General features: G+C 37.6%; 1 protein-coding gene across 4 annotated transcripts in view; it reads left to right on the forward strand.

Moving 5' to 3' along the window:
* Zpld1 (zona pellucida-like domain containing 1) overlaps positions 1-19,450 on the forward strand; it is a 359,152-nt gene that overhangs the window by 307,560 nt on the left and 32,142 nt on the right. For all 4 annotated transcript variants that reach the window (XM_087576682.1, XM_087576683.1, XM_087576684.1 and 1 more), the window contains 1 exon segment: positions 10,747-10,861. In XM_087576682.1, coding sequence (XP_087432808.1) covers positions 10,747-10,861 — 115 coding nt within the window.

A 19,450-nucleotide genomic window follows, 5' to 3' on the forward strand; every position in this document is an offset into this window, starting at 1 on the left:
AAGATAGACATTGCCTCTGGGTAAGAGGATGGAAAAAGGCATTCTAGACAAATGAACCCAGGAAGCAAGTAGGTGTAGTCATTTTAATAGCCAATCCCTATGCTTTTTCATGCTTGTAGGCTAACTTTGAGGGGAGCCATCCAGTGAATGGAGTAAAACAAATACTCATTGCACTTTATTTCACAACTAATTGCCGATTGCCAGACATCGTTTACGTGTCTTCTCACAGACACATTTTCATCATGATGAGCTTTTGTTTCACAGTCTTTAGTGGAACATCCCCCAAAATATTGCCAAGTTGATCCTCCTGGGGAAGGGATCCCAATGTCTGTATGAATTTATGTTTAAATTTGTCTCATGCCCCAGTAGCCTAGTTACAATTACAACATTATCTGTAGTTTGATGCACAGCCAAAGATCTCAGTCCCATGCTCACTTCCTTCCATTGTCCTCCATGGTCACTTTGCCTGGTGCTGAGTTCTTCAGTTTAGAGAGTTTGCCATCACATGCTGTGGTTCACAGGTGTATCTAGATCTGGACCAGTCCTTTAGATTTTCAAAGTCACTGTTGTTAATGGGGCAGGAGCCCTGAGTCATGCCTAGAGTTATGCTTTATATTCCCAACTTTGGCTTTTACTGAACTGTAAGTTCATTAGAATTGCATTCATCCCATCCAGACCCTAACCTCATAAGCTATCTATCACTTTAACTTGTATTACTTAAGTTGTAATACTATAATACTTCCTTCTCTGTCAGAACCTATCATGTCAAACTTGATAGCATTGACTTTGATCCTGTGAATAAGTTAGCCTGATTTCTTTCTCTGTGTCTAACCCAGCTAGTTAATGAATGAAATGCTATTAAGCAAACTTGTGTGATATAGTTATATAAACTATTAATTGACTTAATCATATGGTCTTTATTTCATGGACGGGGTGACATGAAGGAATGTGCAATGTCCTAGAGAAGTTACAGAGTGAGTTATTTAGAGATTATTTACGTTTGAGCCTTGATAGGAGGCATGTCAGGTATGTAACATTGAACTAACTTAATGTTAATATTTTGTACAATTCACACTATTAATTTTTGATGACCCACTTAAAATAGAAACACAGTTGCTACTTAAAAGTCAGAAGTAATAATTATTTCTTTGTAATGAGATGGTAATTTTAATTGAATTTAGAGAAAAGATTTGACACCCTTAGTCATCCATGAATGAATGATTTTTAAAAATAGTAAAATATAACCAAATGGTCTTACTCAGATTAAGCAGAGCAGGAGAGAAAGTTTGGTGGGAAAAGGCCCTTACTGTCAACCTTGATGACCTGAGTTGGATCACAAAGACCTATGTGGAAGTGAGAGAGAATGTACCCCTATAAGTTATTCTCTGACCTCCGTATATGGCTTGACTCTTAAACATATGCTCAAGACTCTCATTCCCACCTCACCTGTCTCTCTGTCTTTCTCTCTCTCTGTTTCTCTCTTCCCTCTCTCTCTCGCTCTCTCTCTCTCTCTCTCTCTCTCTCTCTCTCTCTCTCTCTCTCACACACACACACACACTGAATAAATGTAATGAAAATATTAAATTTCAAGTTCTCTTTGAGTTCGACACTTCTCTTTAGCTTCTGTGTAAGATGATCCTTGCTCTAACTAGCTAACTTCAGTGGATCTCAGATTCTTTCCTACTCATCATTTCATCACATGTGTGTTACTGTGCTGCCCTCAAACAACTCAATTTGGAATTTTAGAAATACTTTGGTAGCTGATTCTTACTTCTCATTATTCAGAATACTCATAAAACCATGCATTAATCACTTGTTATTAATTCCTATGACTAACAGGTAAACGTGGTTTGTTTGCCCTGCTGGCATCATTCAAAGGGAGGCCACAAAACTTATTATTATTTCCCCTGAAACAACTTAACAAATAATATAAGAACCCAGGAACAATAATGAGCATAGGGCTAAATGTGCATTTTAGGCAAAATAAAATATTAGTACAAATTACCAGTGGCCTATTTTATTTTGTGAATATTGCTTCCTGAAGCCATTTGAGGAAAAACACCAAAATTGTCACAGCAAAGAGATATTAAATAAACATATGCAGCCAATGGCAATACACTTTTTTATATAATTTAAACTTTACTCAGATTATATTATATTATATTATAATGTTATGTTATGTTACATTATATTATATTATACTATACTATACTATACTATACTATACTATACTATACTATACTATACTACATGGAAGGAAGAACCAAACCGTCCCAAAGTGAGAGTGTTAATACATTCTTTAGCACTATAGAGAGGCTGTGTTGTAGGATGAAAACATACAGATAGAGTCTTCTGCATGTACCATCTACATCAATGTCAGGCTAGGAAGAAGTAGGTTACCAGAGCCTTCTGATGTAGTGAAGTCTGGCTTTGTACAATGGGCATAGGTGATTTTTCTCCTGCAGCTGCTAAAGCTTCCTAGGTTTACAGTCTCTATTTAGATCGACACCATTCTGTAGCCTCATACATCATACTTGAGGTAATGGACATAAGTTAATCTTGTAACTTTGCTAGACCACACTGACAATTAGTACAGAAGAGAGGTAGAATCCAAACCCAATGTTAGGTTTACACAAAAACTTTTTTTGCAATTGTAACATATTTTTCCCATCCTAGGACATAGATAATGTACCAGGAAATATCTGTTGGAAGCTAGGAGAAAGCTATTAGATGCCTAGACTGCATTTTATGATGGTGAGATGCTTTTTTTTTTTTTAAATAAGGAATCTCATTGCACCTAGGTTATATACTCTAAGTTAATATTTAGAATCTTTACCATTAACACATGACGGTGAAACTGAAATATTTTCCCTTTGATCTAAAACTCCTTAAGATCATAAACACATACTGTGTACATTAATGCCTGTCACATCATACTGGCATTTACCCTCAATAAATTCAACCACAATTATCACAAACTGCATAGTCTTCCTATTATTCTAGGTACTGGGTTCATTACTATGTAACTGTAGACACAATTCAAGCAGATTCACTTTTATTGACTTTCATTTCAATGTAAGTGTCACATACAATTACATCTAGTATAGAATTTTAACAAATATTTTTATTTATGTGTATACGTGTGTGCATGCATGCACATGAGCATGTGTACACATATGTACATGCTATCAGTAGGTACATCGATGTCAGAGGACAATCTTTTTAAGATTCTGTTTCCTTCTATTTCATGGTAGTCTTGGGATCAAACTCAGGTTGTCAAGTTTGGTGGCAATGACTTTGCCTGATGAGCCATCTTGTCAGAACAAGATTCATGTTGTGTGAGGCATGGCATACATTGATGTGTTAGAAAATACATTCTGAGAATTTTAAGGATTAATATTTAAGAAAATATATAAATCCTCCAAATTATCCTTCCAGATCTTAAATTTAAATTTACTTCCAGAATTACAGTCATTGATACGCGTTATTTTTTCAAAGTGAGCACTTCCAGTCTTGATCTGAATAACTCTCAGCCCTTCCTGATGTTTCCAGCTAAACTACGTTATTCCATTAGACTTTCCTGAAGGATCTTTTGTGTTTCTTTTCCAGCATTATGAAATGTATTTGCAAGCAACTTCTCACATGTGTGATTATTAGTATTATATTGACCCACTCTTTAGTCTATAAACTCCATGAATATATACCATGCCTATTTGCTTATCGAATAGGACCTCAGAAACTCTGGGTCTCAAGCTTAAACAAAAATGTTTAACAATTACTTGTAATAAACCAAGAGTGAATGGATTGGCATAGAAATTTAAAATAGTGAAAAAAAATCTTATAGTCTTGTTTAGCAAGACAAGGATACTTCATGTTAAAGAATATATATGTGAATAAGGCATGTAGTTATATTTCAATCTTTTAAAACTGTTGGCATAAATATATTTTTGATTATTGAGAAATTAGTTATAGGCAGATGGAATGGCTCATATTAGTATCCTTGTCACTGGCTGACCCCTTTGTTGTATCCTCTGGTAAATACTTTCTAAATCATCTCTATTAAGAAAGACATATTTTCGTTTTATAGCAGTCATACTAATAGTCAATTTTTTAATTAGAGGGAAGTGATCATTTATGCTAATAAACCAAAATTATCATCTTATTATTAGTTGGTTATGATTATACTCCATGTAAGAGGGAGAAAGTCAGTGTACTAGCATGGCTTCAAAGCTCATCCAGAATGATAAAATATACAAATATACTACAGAAGAACTTGATGAATTATTAAAAAAAAATAAGCTTTTAAAGTGATTTAATTCAATCTGTCAGTTCGCTTACTCCCCTCGAATTAAGGTACAGAATAAATGTTCTAAAGCAAATACTGTGCATCAGTTAATCACTAGATGTTTTAAGGACACCCTCAGCAGATAGACAAATGAAAGAGATGGCCAAAGGAAAGAAATGAACCCTCAGCTCTGTGCCGGAGAATACTGGCAGAGATTGTCTCATAGGAGTAGCCTTTACTTTCGTAGTTCCTTGTGGAATATACATTCGCAGATTCAGAACCATAAAATTTTGCAATGTGCTCTTGATGGCAACACAGATTTTCCTTTTTCTTTGAGGCATGATTCTGGAACTGCATGGCGAGTTTTATTCTTTGTTTAGCAAGACAAGGACACTTTATGTTAAAGGATATATATGTGCATGATAATGGATGTTTCAGTTGAAGGTTTTATGTTTTCATTTTCATATATATGTTGCCTCTAGTGTCCAAGCATAATAGAAATAAACAATACAGAGCTTTAGTCTAGACATTCTGTCAAGAAAACCATCATTCTTTGTTAGAAAATTACGGTCCCCAGCACTCCAGCACTTTAAAACCTGTGATTTTGGAGAGTGAGCCAAGGCATTTTTTTTCCTAGTGGGAAGACTGCAGCAGCAGGATTCATAACTCAACGAGACAGTAGCTTCCCTGGAAAGCATCAGTGCCTCTTTACCTAGGTACTGATGCTTTCTTCTGAGAATGGAGAGCCCCTTCATTTCCTCACCTCAAACTTTGACATCAGTTGAAATACACACATTCATCTCCTAGCTTTCCCTGGGAACATTGTTTTCCCACCATCTCAGAGCTGCTTCGGCTGTTTAAGATGCTCCCTGCAGAGGAGCCCTTTTTGGATGCTGTAGAAACTTTGGGAGGTGCCTCTGCCAGCTGGAGACTGCGCACCTGTGTGGGGAAGGTGGAGCTCAAAAGTAGGGCAGGAGCAATGTCTGGGGCATCAGTGGTGCTGAAAAAGACACTGCAGAATTGTGTGAATCATTTGTGTGTGTGTGTGTGTGTGTGTGTGTGTGTGTGTGTGTTTATGTATGCATGTGCGTGTATGTGTTTGTATGTATTTCAAACTCTCAAATCCAGCTTAGTGTAAAAGCACCAAACTTAGACTGATTATTCATTTGAGGAAATTATGTTTAGCTACATTTTCCACTTTTCAATATTATAATCTAGTACATATGAAGCCCGTACAATTTAGAAAGCATGGACTTTGATAAGCTGTCGTACCCCCTTGTCTCTGCAAAGGTATTTCTCAGGTGTAGACAAAGGTATTTCCAGGCATGTTCAATCCCTTCATCTGCCCATTACTCCAGTTACCAGGTCATAGGGATGGTGATGATGGTACCTCCTCAAGGTGTCAGGAGTGTTCATGGTGGTACCTGTTCCACTCACGTCACAGAGGTCATGGTATTACTTAATATTTCTCAGCACTACTTAGTATTCACATTTTCATTAAAAAAAGCTGATACAGCTTTTCAAGGTGTCTGTTATTCCTGGAGAATAATTTATGATCTAAAAAAGTTTTCTCTTTTTAAAGTTTGGGTACTACTGAAATAGAAAAAGAAGTATTAGTTAGCTAGAAGAACTGGTTGTCTGTAACTCAGAGCTGCTCGTGTGGATTGATGGTTTGTCTGACGACATCACCTTCACTTTCAGCAACCCTTCCCCACTTCCTCATTCCTCATTCTTCGTCTATTTTTAACCCCATGTACATATTTTATATTGTACTCATAGATTGATTTTTTTTATTTCGTTTACTAAAATATAAGTGCTATGCTGGCATTTTCCTACTGCTGTCTGATGTTCCTCCTATAGCACCAGTTACATGAAAACATTTGATAATTGCTTGATAAATAAATGAAAGAAAAATGTGTCTCTGATTAAGTGTCCTTCGTGAATACTACATTTTCATTTGATTCAGTGCCATGTGCATCGCCTTTTGGATTAATATGTCACATATGGACTGCAGTAGTTTCTAGAGTCTTTGAGAATAAATCCTGCTACAAGCTGGATGTTTAGCCCTGAGCTGGTTTCATAATAATTCAAATTCTTTATTTTCTTTCCCCCAGAATAAAGAGAATAAATTGCCCATTTGGTTAAACCAAATGTACATATGAAGTCCTTAAAGAATTCTGGTACACAGTCTGCCCTTACATCCCATTTGTGCTTTCATTAAGTCAATTTGCAAAAAGAATAATATTCTACATGCTCTCCCTGACTAAATGAAATAGAGTTATGGAAATTATGTAGAAATTATTAAGAAATGTTTTGCCTCAATCATCAGATTCATTTTGCTCAGGGCATATATAAGTATACATTATTAATATAATTTACTCTTTGTGAAGTAGCAGGACATTAGTTATATTTATTGAACAAGCCCAAACGAAATCAAACTGTAGTGTAAACATCGCAAAGGTCAAGCTGAATTCTGAATTCTCAACTGCCATTTCTTCAGTCTGTGACCCTGGATAACTCAATTAAAGTCTCGTGCATGGGTAAAAATCAAATCTCCACGAGTAGTCGAATATTAAGCACAGCGCTAAGTTTAGAACATACCAAGTTGAAAGAAAAGTAAGCTTTAAACTATGTATTGCAATGAAATCTGGAAAATGGTGTTTATGAAAGAATTGTATCAATGTATACAAAGTTAAATGAGAAGCAAGATTCTACTTTATTTTTCATTTCAAATTTAAGCCTAAGTTGGCAAATTAGAAAACAGACCCATGAAGAACTTTCTTTTTTTTAAAAGAAAATTGAAATACGGTAAATATTGATATGTAGGAAACCAGTTCACCGGGCATAGGGCTTCCTTTGTGTTGTTAATGCCTATTAGTAGTGTCACAAATGTCAGGGTGTGTTTGTTAAGTAAGATTGTTACAACTTCTTTCTCTTTTCCTTGGCTCTTTGAAACAAAGTCTTATTATGTGGCCTGGGCCATCCTTGAATTCATGACAATTTTAGATCTTCAGTATCCTGATTTCTAGGATCATACATGTACAGTACCACCGTTTCTGGCTACTGAAAATAAGCAGTGTGATGACCCTGAAATGTAACCTTAAAGCTCTCTGTGTGTTCAGATTAGGGATCATAAGGTCTTAAGATCACCATCTTGGTTTTGAAATGACAAATATTTTACTACTGCCCTCTGTACACTGGTTCAATTAACTGCATCTATTTTTGAAACCGCAGAGTATTTTGTTCTCCCTTCTAAGAAGGACTGAAGCATTCACATTTTAGTCTGCTTTCTTCTTGGGCTTCACATGATTTGTGAAATTTTTCTTAGGTATTCCAAGTTTTTGGGCTAATATCCACTTATCAGTGAGTGTATACCATGTGTGTTCTTTTGTGACTGGGTTACCTCACTCAGGATGATACTTTCTTGTTCCATTGATTTGCTTAAGAATTTCATGTAATCATTGTTTTCGATAGCAGAGTAGTACTCCATTGTATAAATGTACTACATTTTCTGTATCCATTCCTCTGTTGAAGGACATCTGGGTTCTTTCCAGCTTCTGGCTATCATAAATAACTTTCTGGCTACTACGAACATAGTAGAGCATGTGTCCTTGTTATATGTTGGAGCATCTTTTGGGTGTATTCCCAGGAGTCATATACCTGGGTCATGAGGTAGTGTACTACTTCCAATTTTCTGACAATGCCATCCTCTGCTACATATGTGGCAGGAGTCATGGGTCCCTCCATGTATACTCTTTGGTTGGTGGGTCAGTCCCTGGGAGCTTTGGTGAGGTCTGGTTGGTTGATACTGTTGTTCTTCCAATGGTGTAGCAACCCCTCCAGCTCCTCCAATCTTTTCTCTAACTCCTTCATTGGGGTCCCCTTTTTCAGTCCAATGGTTGGCTGTGGGCATCCACCTTTGTATTTGTCAGGCTCTGGCACAGCCTGTTAGGAGCCCTGTTAGCATGCACTTCTTGGCATCCCCAATAGTGTCTGGGTTTGGTGACTGTATATGTGACAATGGATCCCCAGGTGGGGAAGTCTCTGAATGACGTTTTCTTCAGTCCCCACTCCATTCTTTGCCTCTGTATTTTCTCCCATGAGTATTTTGTTCTCCATTCTAAGAAGGAATAGGAAGAAAAGCCCTTGGTCCTGTGAAAACTCATTTCCCCATTGTAGGGGAATGCCAGAGTATTGAGGTGGGAGTGGGTTCGTAGGAGTAGGAGCATCCTCATAGAAGCAGGGGGAGGGAGGAAGGAGTATGGGAGAGGGGGGAAAGGGGTTAACATTTGAAATGTCAGTACATAAAATAACCAAGAAAAAGAAAATTAAAAAAAAAGAAAACACAGGGGGTCTCAAGTTTTTTTTTTCCACAATGAGAAGTAGGCGCCTCCCTTAAAAAGCCCATATCTGTTTTCAAACATTTGCCACTAGGACAAAATTTGTTTATTACTTGCAGAAGAAAAGATATGTTAAATATTACAAAGGTTGGAAATACAAAGGAAACAGCCAACGGTTCTGACTGGAAATGAGGATGGCAGCTGACTCACTTAGTGACCGTTCGTTGGTACTTAGGGAGCTCCTGCAGCAGGCTCGCTGTCAGAAAACACTGGAAACGGAACTGTGGGATAGGAATTACATTTTCTTCACTAGGTTTTCATGTCACTTAAACTCCCCAAGACTCCATTTTACTCTTCTATATGTAAAGTAATGATCCCAACCTCACCCACTCATCAAAGAAACATGAATGAGAAGGAATAGGTCAGATCAGCCAAGCTTGAAAGGTTACGTGTTGCTTCTGAAAAACAGAAGGTTGATGTGGTTTCAGTCTAATAAAAATAATTTAACCAGATACAACTCCTGGTTATGGACGTATCAGCTGTACTATTTGAGGGGGTGGTGGTGGTGGTGGTGGTGGTGGTGGTGGTGGTGGTGGTGGTGGTGGTATAGAAAACATTGTGGAGTTAATAGTTTCCAGTATTTGGGGGCTTAATAGAATTCCTATTAGTAAGGGTGTGGCAGTGCAGCATCCCACTCAGACTGCCCTGTTCGTTTTCGTAGCCATCTTCCAGAACCTATAAAAGAACAGGCTTGTTCTGTTCTATTTTGGTGTCTTGAGAACCTAGACTGTGGTAATGTAGGTGTGGCCAGCAAAACCCAGGGTGTGGGGTAGCTATTCCTGTGAGCCCTTTGTTTATGGCGTATCGCAAGGAATTAGAAGACTTGTTCTCAGGGAAGTCATGAGGAGGCATTGTGACTGAGACGTGGTAACACGGAAGGAAGGGTGTTCCTGTTGAATTATTTCTTCAGTCTATTTTTGAGAATAAAATCATACCTTCCTTTCCCACATCCTCACCAAAGTGACTCTGTTCACCATAAACTTTTTGTTCTAAAATGATATTTCAAAAGAGAGGCACATTTCCTTCCTTTTATTGAAGACTTAGTAAATCATACAAGGCAGATCTTTAAAGGCAGTTCAAACATCATTTTTACCCCTAAAGCCCAAGCTTTTAAAATGCACTTGATTGAGTAAACATTTATGCTTTTATTTTTCGTGCCATTTATGTGTAGTCACAAACCACTAACTGAAATGATGTTTTTTTCTCCCCCCAGACCCCCACCCTTTTCAGTGTACAAACTCGACTGTGGGAATAAATTGAACATTTCTGGAAGCCATTTTAACTTCATCAGGCCAATAAAAGCTCATCCAAGAAAACATTATTGAACTTTCAGTCAATGCCCATTTATTTTTCAAACCCACATTGGCATCTTACAGAACAACTTCCTTTACTTTATCCTAGGATTTCAGTGTTCTTGTGCAAAGCTATTAGTCTTCATATCCCATTAAGGAGCAGGCATTCATTGGAGTAACTACAGTGTTACAAACATCCAGCTCTCCTAGTCTTTGGTTGGTTTCTGTCTTCCCCAAGAAAGTGTTACACAAACGATTGACTCTTGAGACAATGCCATAGCCTAGAATTGCTTTGTTGAAAGAAGGAAAATTTCTGATGTTATTTGGTCATTGATAATATTCTCTGAGTAGTGCACTGAATGCTTGAATACGCTAGATGGTTTGTGCACTGAGATCACACATGTACCGCTCCCTCTAAATCTGCCAGTTTGTTTAGCTGCATTGTGTGAACTGGTTAGATATTGGGTTGAGTTAATTCTATTTACAACATTCTTTTTTTCTTTTTCATGCTTCGTATGACTTAGAATCAGTTATCCTATTACAATGATATAACATTTTACCATTATCAAACTGAGGTCAAGAAAATAAAATAATCTTGTATCAAAAAAATCTGTCCTCACTTTTTGTGATGACTTTTTATGGACCCCAGGGTTTGACTGTATAGTCAGCCATAAGTTGCTTGTCCAACAAAAGGCTGAGATCTGCCTCAGTCTTTTCAGCAAGAAAGAATGATTCTGCTGATGTGTTCATGAATGTTACTCTTTCTTAGGTTGTTGCCATGGAACAAATATGGTTGCTGCTCCTTCTAGCAATTAGAGTGTTTCCAGGGTCTGCTCAGTTCAACAGTTACAACTGTGATGCCAACCTCCACAGCAGATTTCCTGGTGAGTCTGACCTTCGTCTTCTGTCTAATTACTTCTGCAAAGGACAGTTATATGCAAATAGTCAATCATCTAGATACATATAGAAAGTGAGCAAATGGAAGATCAAAACATATTTCTCTGGAATTTTAATTTATATATATATCAATATACAAAATGGTCATCAGAGTTAATAATATCATAATGACTGCTCCCAAAGGTGAAACAATATTGGCCAGTGGGCAATAGATTTTGAGTCTAATTTCTTTCAAAATATTTGCCTAATCGATGACTTATTTTTTTCAACTTAATTAATTCAGACTTTTAAAATTGTGTTTACATGTGGATTTATTTATGTGGGAGTCATATTTAATGAAATAATTGTGGAATCTAGTGTGATACTTCAAAAATACTGTTTCAATGAAATGTGTGTTACCATCAAAGTTGCACAGATCAACTTTTGAAAGAATTTCACAGGAACCTATCAATATAACAGTTGTGAAATTTTAGCCATATTAGTGGCTAAATCACACAGGTTAATAAACCAGCACTTAATAAGGAGGTAATCTATACTTAATACAAGTATCATTATCCGTTTGTTAGAATTGCATGATCTGCACTCTATATTTAAAAAGTTAAGATCAGAGAATCAGAAAATGTATTTTCAAGACCATCATGTGAAGTGCAAGATTCTGCATTCTTCATACTTTCCAAACTCCCATTTTTGGAAGCTATGAGAGTAATAAACTGGAATAGAGCGTTCAGTAGATGGTTTCATTTGTTGAAGTGGTAGTTTTGCATCAGAATCAAGACTGGAGTGTGGCCAAATGGTTTCATAAACTCAGATCTATTGCCTGGGCTTCTCTTCTCTGAGGTAAAATCATTGTGGCAAATGCTAAAAGGTGAATCTGCAGAGTGTGTGAAGGTGAAGCTTTAATAGCATTGAGTGTCATAAACGAATTCTCCTTTAAAAATCACCTTTAGAATGGGTCACTTCAAACATACACATAAGTAAGATTAATTAAAAAATATTCATCCTCAAATTGGTCATACAGATTTATTTACTCTGCACATTTATAATTTTGCTCCATCTTTTATCCCACTCCTTTTCTGAACTATTTAAAAGTAAACTTATTTTTCGTGCTCTGGTATGCATAGCTAATAGAAATAACTTTAAAAATCATTAAACTTCATTCACAGAACTAACACACTTATTAATTCCTTGATATGCTTTAATGCCCAGCCAAGCTGCCTCTAATTTGGCCATTTGTTCTATACCTTAGAATCTATAGGATCCTGACACTCTGGATTCAGCTGAGTGCAAGTCAGAGTGCTGTCAGCATGCTCTTCCTGCACACCCTGAGAACTAATTAAAGCTGCAGCTTTGAGCAAATTATGTTCAGTTGTTTTGGCATGAATGTTCTCTGTTATACTATGTAAGAGAAATGTTCTTACTTTATTTTGTAGGCAGAAAAAGGACACTACATCTTTTTAAATATGTTTTTTAATAGGTGTTAATGTGGTCTACTTTGTTTCATGAAGACATGTTTGAAAAAGTCAAGTTAGAAAAGACTACGGGCAGAGAGAAAGATTATGAAGCTACCGGCAGTGGGAGTAATAGAAGGAGACATCTTTGTTAAGAGAAATGTTTGTGTTGGACTCAGTGGAGCATAAGATTGATTTGATTTGGGAAGGAAAGGGAAGGCTGGATGGTGTTTTGCCCGCAGGCAACTGGTGTTGATACTGTTAACTAATGTGGAAAATAAAAACACTGTGTGATTTGAAAAGAGAGTTGCAGTTTGGACATAATGGGTTAGGAAACTTTCTGGAGAATGGGGAGTGGCATTGTCTGTCTCCTAGCAGGAAGTTCAGACCCAGGTCTGAGAAGGGAGTTACAAGTGAAGGTGGGCAGCTATATAATAACGGAATATTTGCTTCAAGTGTGAAGAAGAAATGGGGGTGAGCATAAATATGACAGCTTTTTTTTTTAAGGCTACTGTTAAGATTGTCTTTAAGATGAAGGAAAAAGAAGAGTAGCCTATGATAGAAATGTAAGAAAGAGTGTTTTTGGATACTGAGCCCTGAGCTCTCACAATGAAAAGTCCTCAGAGAAATACTAAGGAGGAAATGGGTAACACAACAGGGAAAGAGAATATAGAATGTTACAGACAGGGGCTGCAACCCTGTGAATGTAAGAACTGTTTTTATTTATTCATTGATTAGAGAAGGAAAAATAAAGGCACAAACAGAGAAGGGGAGAGGCACAGTTTGTGTTCCCCAAATCAGGCAATGAGAGGTAGCCTTTGTGAGACCTAAGAGACTAGAGGGCTTGGTATGGTAGTCTGGACAGGCCTATGTGGGTAGGTTAGGGGGTAGGCTCACTTCTTTAATAGATTGTTCAGCAGGGTTAATCTAACTGATGTAATTCTATGTTCTTCCTCTCCCTCCTCCTCCTCCTAATTTCTTCTTCCATGCGTATATATTTTCTCTTTTCATTTTTTATGAAGTAATATTCATACATCATATTCTGATCATGGTTGTTCCTTCCCCAACTCCTCCCAGATCATTCCCAAAGTCCCACTCACGCAACTCTGCACCCTTTCTATCTAAGTGGAATAAAATGTGTTGACTGGCCATAAAGTAATTAGGACTGCAAAAGATTTTATTTATTCTATGCTATAAAATGACGAACTATGTTAACACATTCATTCTTAATGGTTAATAGCATATACTGACAATTGACAACAAAACTAGTTCAAGTTGTGGTTAGAGCCATTACCTCACCCTAAGCACCAAAATCTGTATTTATGCAAGACAAATGAACCTAATGTAGGTTTATGATTAAGAATAACTGACCACGTGATTTTGCTTTCTTCCAGAGTCCATTATCCCATTAAAAGGACAATCATGTGTTGAGAAATTGTTATCGAAAATAGAATCTCCTCGTCTAAAACTCCTATGTGTCTGTATAGTAAAGAAGAAAACACTTTTGGCATTGAATAAGCGTTAATCTCAGCATGTCATGTGTACCGTGTCAAAGGCGTGCAGAGTGCAAAGACTAAAGAATTTCTGCACTTTTAACCTAGTCAAGTGAAACAACCATAGCGTATGTTTTTAGGAGAATGACTGTCATTTGCATAAGACTGTGACAGTACCACTAGTCATGTATCCTAACTTTGCCTGGCAATTGTCTGCTTGTGTTAACTTATAAGGTTGATTCAGAGGAAAATTTATCTTCTCATATTTTTTATAACAGGAGAATCCTTGTCATTTGAAGCAAACTTTGAACTAAAAGTAAACATCTCTCTTTTCACAGTGTCTAGAAGACAGGGATGGCTCTCTCTCTCTCTCTCTCTCTCTCTCTCTCTCTCTCTCTCTCTCTCCCTTCATTACATAAAGTTATCACTGGTCATAAGGGTTAACCTCATGCTATCTCCTTTTTCCCAGGAGAACAGAAAATACGATTCTAAGTCATTTAAAGTAAAGCCTCTGAAAAGAGGGAGGAAGATTTTCAACGGAGAGAACTGATTAAAGTTCTTGTTTCAGTCATGCTAACACTGTCATGGGTGATAGATGCCAGAACTTTCCAAATGTATATACTTCTATACAGTCATCCACACACACCCATGGTTAAAATTTAAAATTTGTATTAAAGGAATAAAACCTACTAAAATCCAAATAAAGCAGACGTCTCAAGAGAGGCCTTAGGCTTTTATGAGTATTACTTTATATCTTTTCTCGGTTTGCAGAAAGAGTGGAGTGAGCAAACAAAGCCTAAAAGTTAATTGTTCATGGCCCTTTGGCTTTCATTTCTGAATCAGAGTCTTTTTTGGGGTCATCAGGAGCCCCAGGATCTGCTCTGATCCTAAGCACTGGGATAGAATGGCAATGAGTCTGGGATGAGAGAGGAGACCATCTAAATGCAAAGCAATGTTAATAAAGATGGGAATTATCATCGTGCCCTATCTGACCTCTGGTGTTTCAGGACATTGGAGTGATTTTCTCTAATTTCCATGGCATTTATTCTTGGGCAGAGATAACCACCATGATCTTAATTTGTTTAAATTTAAAGGAATAGTACCTAATTTTAAAAGTAGTGAACTCTGTGCTACCCTAGCAGACGTATGAGCCACCGAGATGACACTTGCACACTTTTCAGACTAACTCGTAGATGACTTTTAGATACTAAAAGCTATTTTTGGACAGACTAAGCCTACAGACAGATAAAAGCAAAGTCCTTGGAGATTGAGGGATACCTTTCAGAATCAGCCTTTGATGAGAAGAGAGTAGAGGGAAAGTGTTGGACAAAATTTATAGCCGTGTGAAGAAGTTTTTAATGATAAAGGCATAATCAAAGAGACCAGTGGGGACTAGAACACTTATGCTCTGACACTATCATAGGGTGAACTAAACCCTAGGTAAGTTGATGCTTCATAACTCTTAACTTGACATTCTATTTAAAATAACACTAATAACAATAAACAGGTTTCCTATATTGTTAGGTACATGCCTTTTTTATTTCTCACAACAAACAAGTAAAGTCAATTTTATATGTCATTTAATAGTGGAAAAACAGAATTAGATTTTTGTCTATGTTTGTCAGGTACATTAGTTAGGGTTCTCTAGAGTCATAGGACTTGTGGAATGTCTCTATATATTAAGGGAATTTAGTGTACTGATTTACAATCTGTGGTCCAACTAAGCCATCAACACACAGCTGTGAATTGGAAGTCCAAAATCTAATAGTTGCTCAGTCCCGTGAGGCTAGTTGTTTCACCCGGTCTTCTGTCTAAGGTGGCATCCTGAAGAAGTAGGTTCCAACAGAGGTAAGTGAATGCAATCAGTCTTCCTTTTTCCAATGTCCTTATATAGGCCTCCAGCAGAAGGTGTGGCCAAGATTAAAGGTGTGTACCACCACACCTGGACCTGTAATTTGCTTTGTGCCAGAGATCTGCTTGCTTAAATTTCCTAGGATTAAATGAGTATACTACCTTGCCTGGGCCTAAGCTTTTCATGGCTACTATGCCTCAAGATCTCCATGTCAAGTTCCGGGTCAGAAGCCTGTGTGTTCTTTCAGCTTCGAGATCTGGATCACAGGTGTGGCCTCCATTTCTGGATTGTAGTTCATTCCAGGTGTAGTCAAGTTGACAACCAGAAAGGGTCATCACATCAGGTTCACAGTCAACAGTGATAGAAAAGCTGGTACTCCATCAAATGTTGAAGCCCCTGGCTGCTCATGACCTTTTGATAGCAAGTTTAAAAGATGATGTTAGCATGAAGAACACATGATAGTGTCACTTCATTAAATAATCAAAACAGCTACCTAATGTGTATATTTGTTTAGCCTTTTCAAGATTTGGTTGAGAGTGAAACATTTTTCTGTCTATCAAATATTTCAATGAACCCGAGTGTCCTGCAGGAAATAAAATGGAGAATCACTTATTTGGTGAATAGAATTAGCGAGTTCATTTTGTGTTTGGCTTTGCTTAATTGTTGCAATGTTCCATTTTTGAGGATTAGGGAGTAGACTCATATTTCCAGGGACCATATCTGGTCCTCTGTGAAGATGAAGAAAGCCAATTCTCCTGCTTTCTTGCTTGGGGAACGGCATTGGTCTCCTGTATGTCAAGAGGGTGCCTGCTTCCTGCTTTGTACCTGTGACCATAATTATTAAACAGATGAGGCTGAAGAACTGAGCCAGGCATTGGATACCAGTCACCTTCTTATTAATTGACAGTGATACAGCATCGTGGAGGAGAGAGCAATTAGTCAGCACGAGCAGCAACTGAATAATTCAGGGCCCACCCCTCTTCAATAGCAAGATTATTTACTACATGAAAATTGCACTCCCATTGTAAAACTAAAACTTGTATCACCCCCCCCCCCCTTTTCTCCTTTCCTCTTTAAAACATTTATCAGACTCCTCTGGTTACAAAGTATAGCGGCCAATGTGATTATAAGTCTTCAAGTCTGCCTCAGACGCCACATGAATATCTGAAAGGCCAGGAAGCAGCAGCTTGTATTTGCTAACGAGAAACAGATGTTGCCATGAAAAAGTAAGGTGGCAAGAAACCTGTTCAATATAGAGAGGAAACTCGAATCCCTAATCCACTTTAAATTCTTCATCAGCTGCTGGTATTTTGCGTAGATGAAATATCAATACCCCTTAAGGACTTCTTGCTGTTTTAGTACCAAAGCCCCATTTTTGTATAAAAACTTTGTGAAAGGAAATATAACTTTAAAAACGAGTTAAAGAAACACACATCTGTTCTCTAGGTAATGACAAGGAGCTGGGATTCGTAAACTGGGGGAGTATGAAAATCCACCACATTTATTTTAGAATAGAAGAAACAGCAACATTATATAAATTATTCTTAAAGCCTATGATGATGGCACACATTAGTATTGTAATGGTTATTGCAGTCCAGGAGGCCTGTAATTTCCAGGTGAGATTTTCTATAAAACTTTAATGAACTCTTCCTTGTGCTGAAAATATTCCTTTTCTCCAGGCAACTGGCTTTTGTTTATGCTGTCAACTTTGTAGCAATATTTCTTTTTAGCACAGGTACACCAGCCTGTGAATATACACGTGATTGTGTTCATATGATCCTTGCATCTGAAGTATACTGTACCCCTATCTGCTTGCGGTTGACCATCCACTCTGTCGCACATCTCCAACCCTCCCAGAGTTCCCTGTGGGCAGGGAGTAGATGCTTTTCTTTTCAATCCCTTGACCACAATACACCGTCTCTGCTAAAAGCATCACTTTTGAAAACACTGCGCCACTAAGCCCAATCGTGTTTTGAAGTGGGATGTTTTGCTGTGCTTCGTGGAATGAGGTATAAAGCTGAGAGAGGGAGACTGATCCCTTTTAAAATTCTGTCATGTGGGTTGTTATTGCTGTTTGATTTCATTCAGATTCAAAATGAGCTATTTCTTCAGAATAATAAAGGATTTTACAAATACACACACACATACACAAGAACAGAGAGAGAGAGAGAGAGAGAGAGAGAGAGAAGAGACTCCTGTTATCCTTTTATATTTGAATCTTCCCTCTTGTACACTTGTGCATCCTACCAGTACATGTTTCATGGGCATGCTTAGTTTTCTCAGATGAATTCATCCTACGAGCTTCTGCCCAATCAAAACAATTAGCCGTATCTTAGCAACTGAATTGATTGAGAGTCTCCACATAAGCATCACTGGGCGCCTGAGAGAGATGTGAGAAGTGCAGGCCCCACTTACACTTACATGAAGCAGAACCTGTATTTTAATGAGTTTCCACGATATTGTACTTCCCCCCCCCCCCATAAAGTGTAAGAGGTGACACTTAGAGAGCTCATGATGGCCTTTCTGGCTTTATGTATGGAAGCCACCATGTGAGTGCCATCTCCTTTCAAGACTGGCTGTCTGACATTAGCTGCTGTTAGTGATGACAGGTTTCAGCAAATATGTCAAATGGGAAAAGAAAATGATTTTAAAATTATTAGAAGGAAGGTAAGTTAACAAGTTATCAAGACTAAATTAAAAAATAAATGATACACATGCAAATATCAAAACCCCATTGTTTTCATATCATTTAAGTTGTTCAATGTGAATTTAGATAATAGCTCCCAATAAAGTAAGTGATGTTCACTGGAAACCAAAGACAGAGCCATTCTCAGGCAGCTGTCAAAGACAGAAATGTGATATGGACAGCCATATTCATATGGTAAGTATAGTCTATAAGATGTATCAGGATACAGGAGTTAGATGGTTGGCAGAGTGATGACACATTCATACTTTGCAGGACTTCAATAAATCTGTTTGAAGCTAAGGCATGGCCACAATAGGTGAAAAGCATATGCAACATTGTTTTTTTACTAGTGTGATTGATTAATATATGGTTCAATATTTTAATGAGAAGCTTAGCTTGTCTAAGATCTCAATGAAAAACAGTCGCCTGTTGACACTGCAACTGCACAGAGACTATGTAGGCAGGTCTGTGGCTCAAATGCACTTGGCATCTTTAAACAGAAAACATTGGAAGTCATCTCCTAGGGACAATCACTGTTTTGCTCTTGCCATTAACTCACAATCATTGGGTTAATATTCAAGTATTGTGCATATAAATGTCATTCAGGCCAGTCACTGGCAGCAAAAGCTTCCAGGGAGTTTGGTTATTGAAGTGTTATTCACTGGCTAGAAAAATACCTTTCCTTAGATAGCAACTGTCCTTTGGCTACTTGAAGTATCCTTTTAACCCTGTCTCAAAGCTTCCCAGATGGTAAAGTTGAACTGAATGGATGTCTTTAGTATCTACAATCAGAATTTTAAAAAAAGATGGAGGGGGGGGAGAGAAAATGTGTTCCTCCGAGGAACAATGAAAGTCTTTAGAAAACCATGAGAGAATGGATTTGAACAGATCTCCTTTCTTGCTCTGCAAAAGTCCTTTAATTTGTTACCGTATCTTGAAGTGGAGTCAGCTTGTCGGGAATTCAGCTCCACTGCAGGGTTACAAGACTTTGACAGTGCACAGAAAATGGAAACAAGCTTACATCTGGACACAGACACCATTTCCATCTGCTAAGGTGAATTCTAAGCAGCAATTAATCCCCTCAAACAGAGGTGCTG

The sequence above is a fragment of the Rattus norvegicus genome, chromosome 11, assembly GCF_021556685.1.
Source record: "Rattus norvegicus strain SHRSP/BbbUtx chromosome 11, alternate assembly SHRSP_T2T, whole genome shotgun sequence".
Taxonomy (NCBI): domain Eukaryota; kingdom Metazoa; phylum Chordata; class Mammalia; order Rodentia; family Muridae; genus Rattus; species Rattus norvegicus.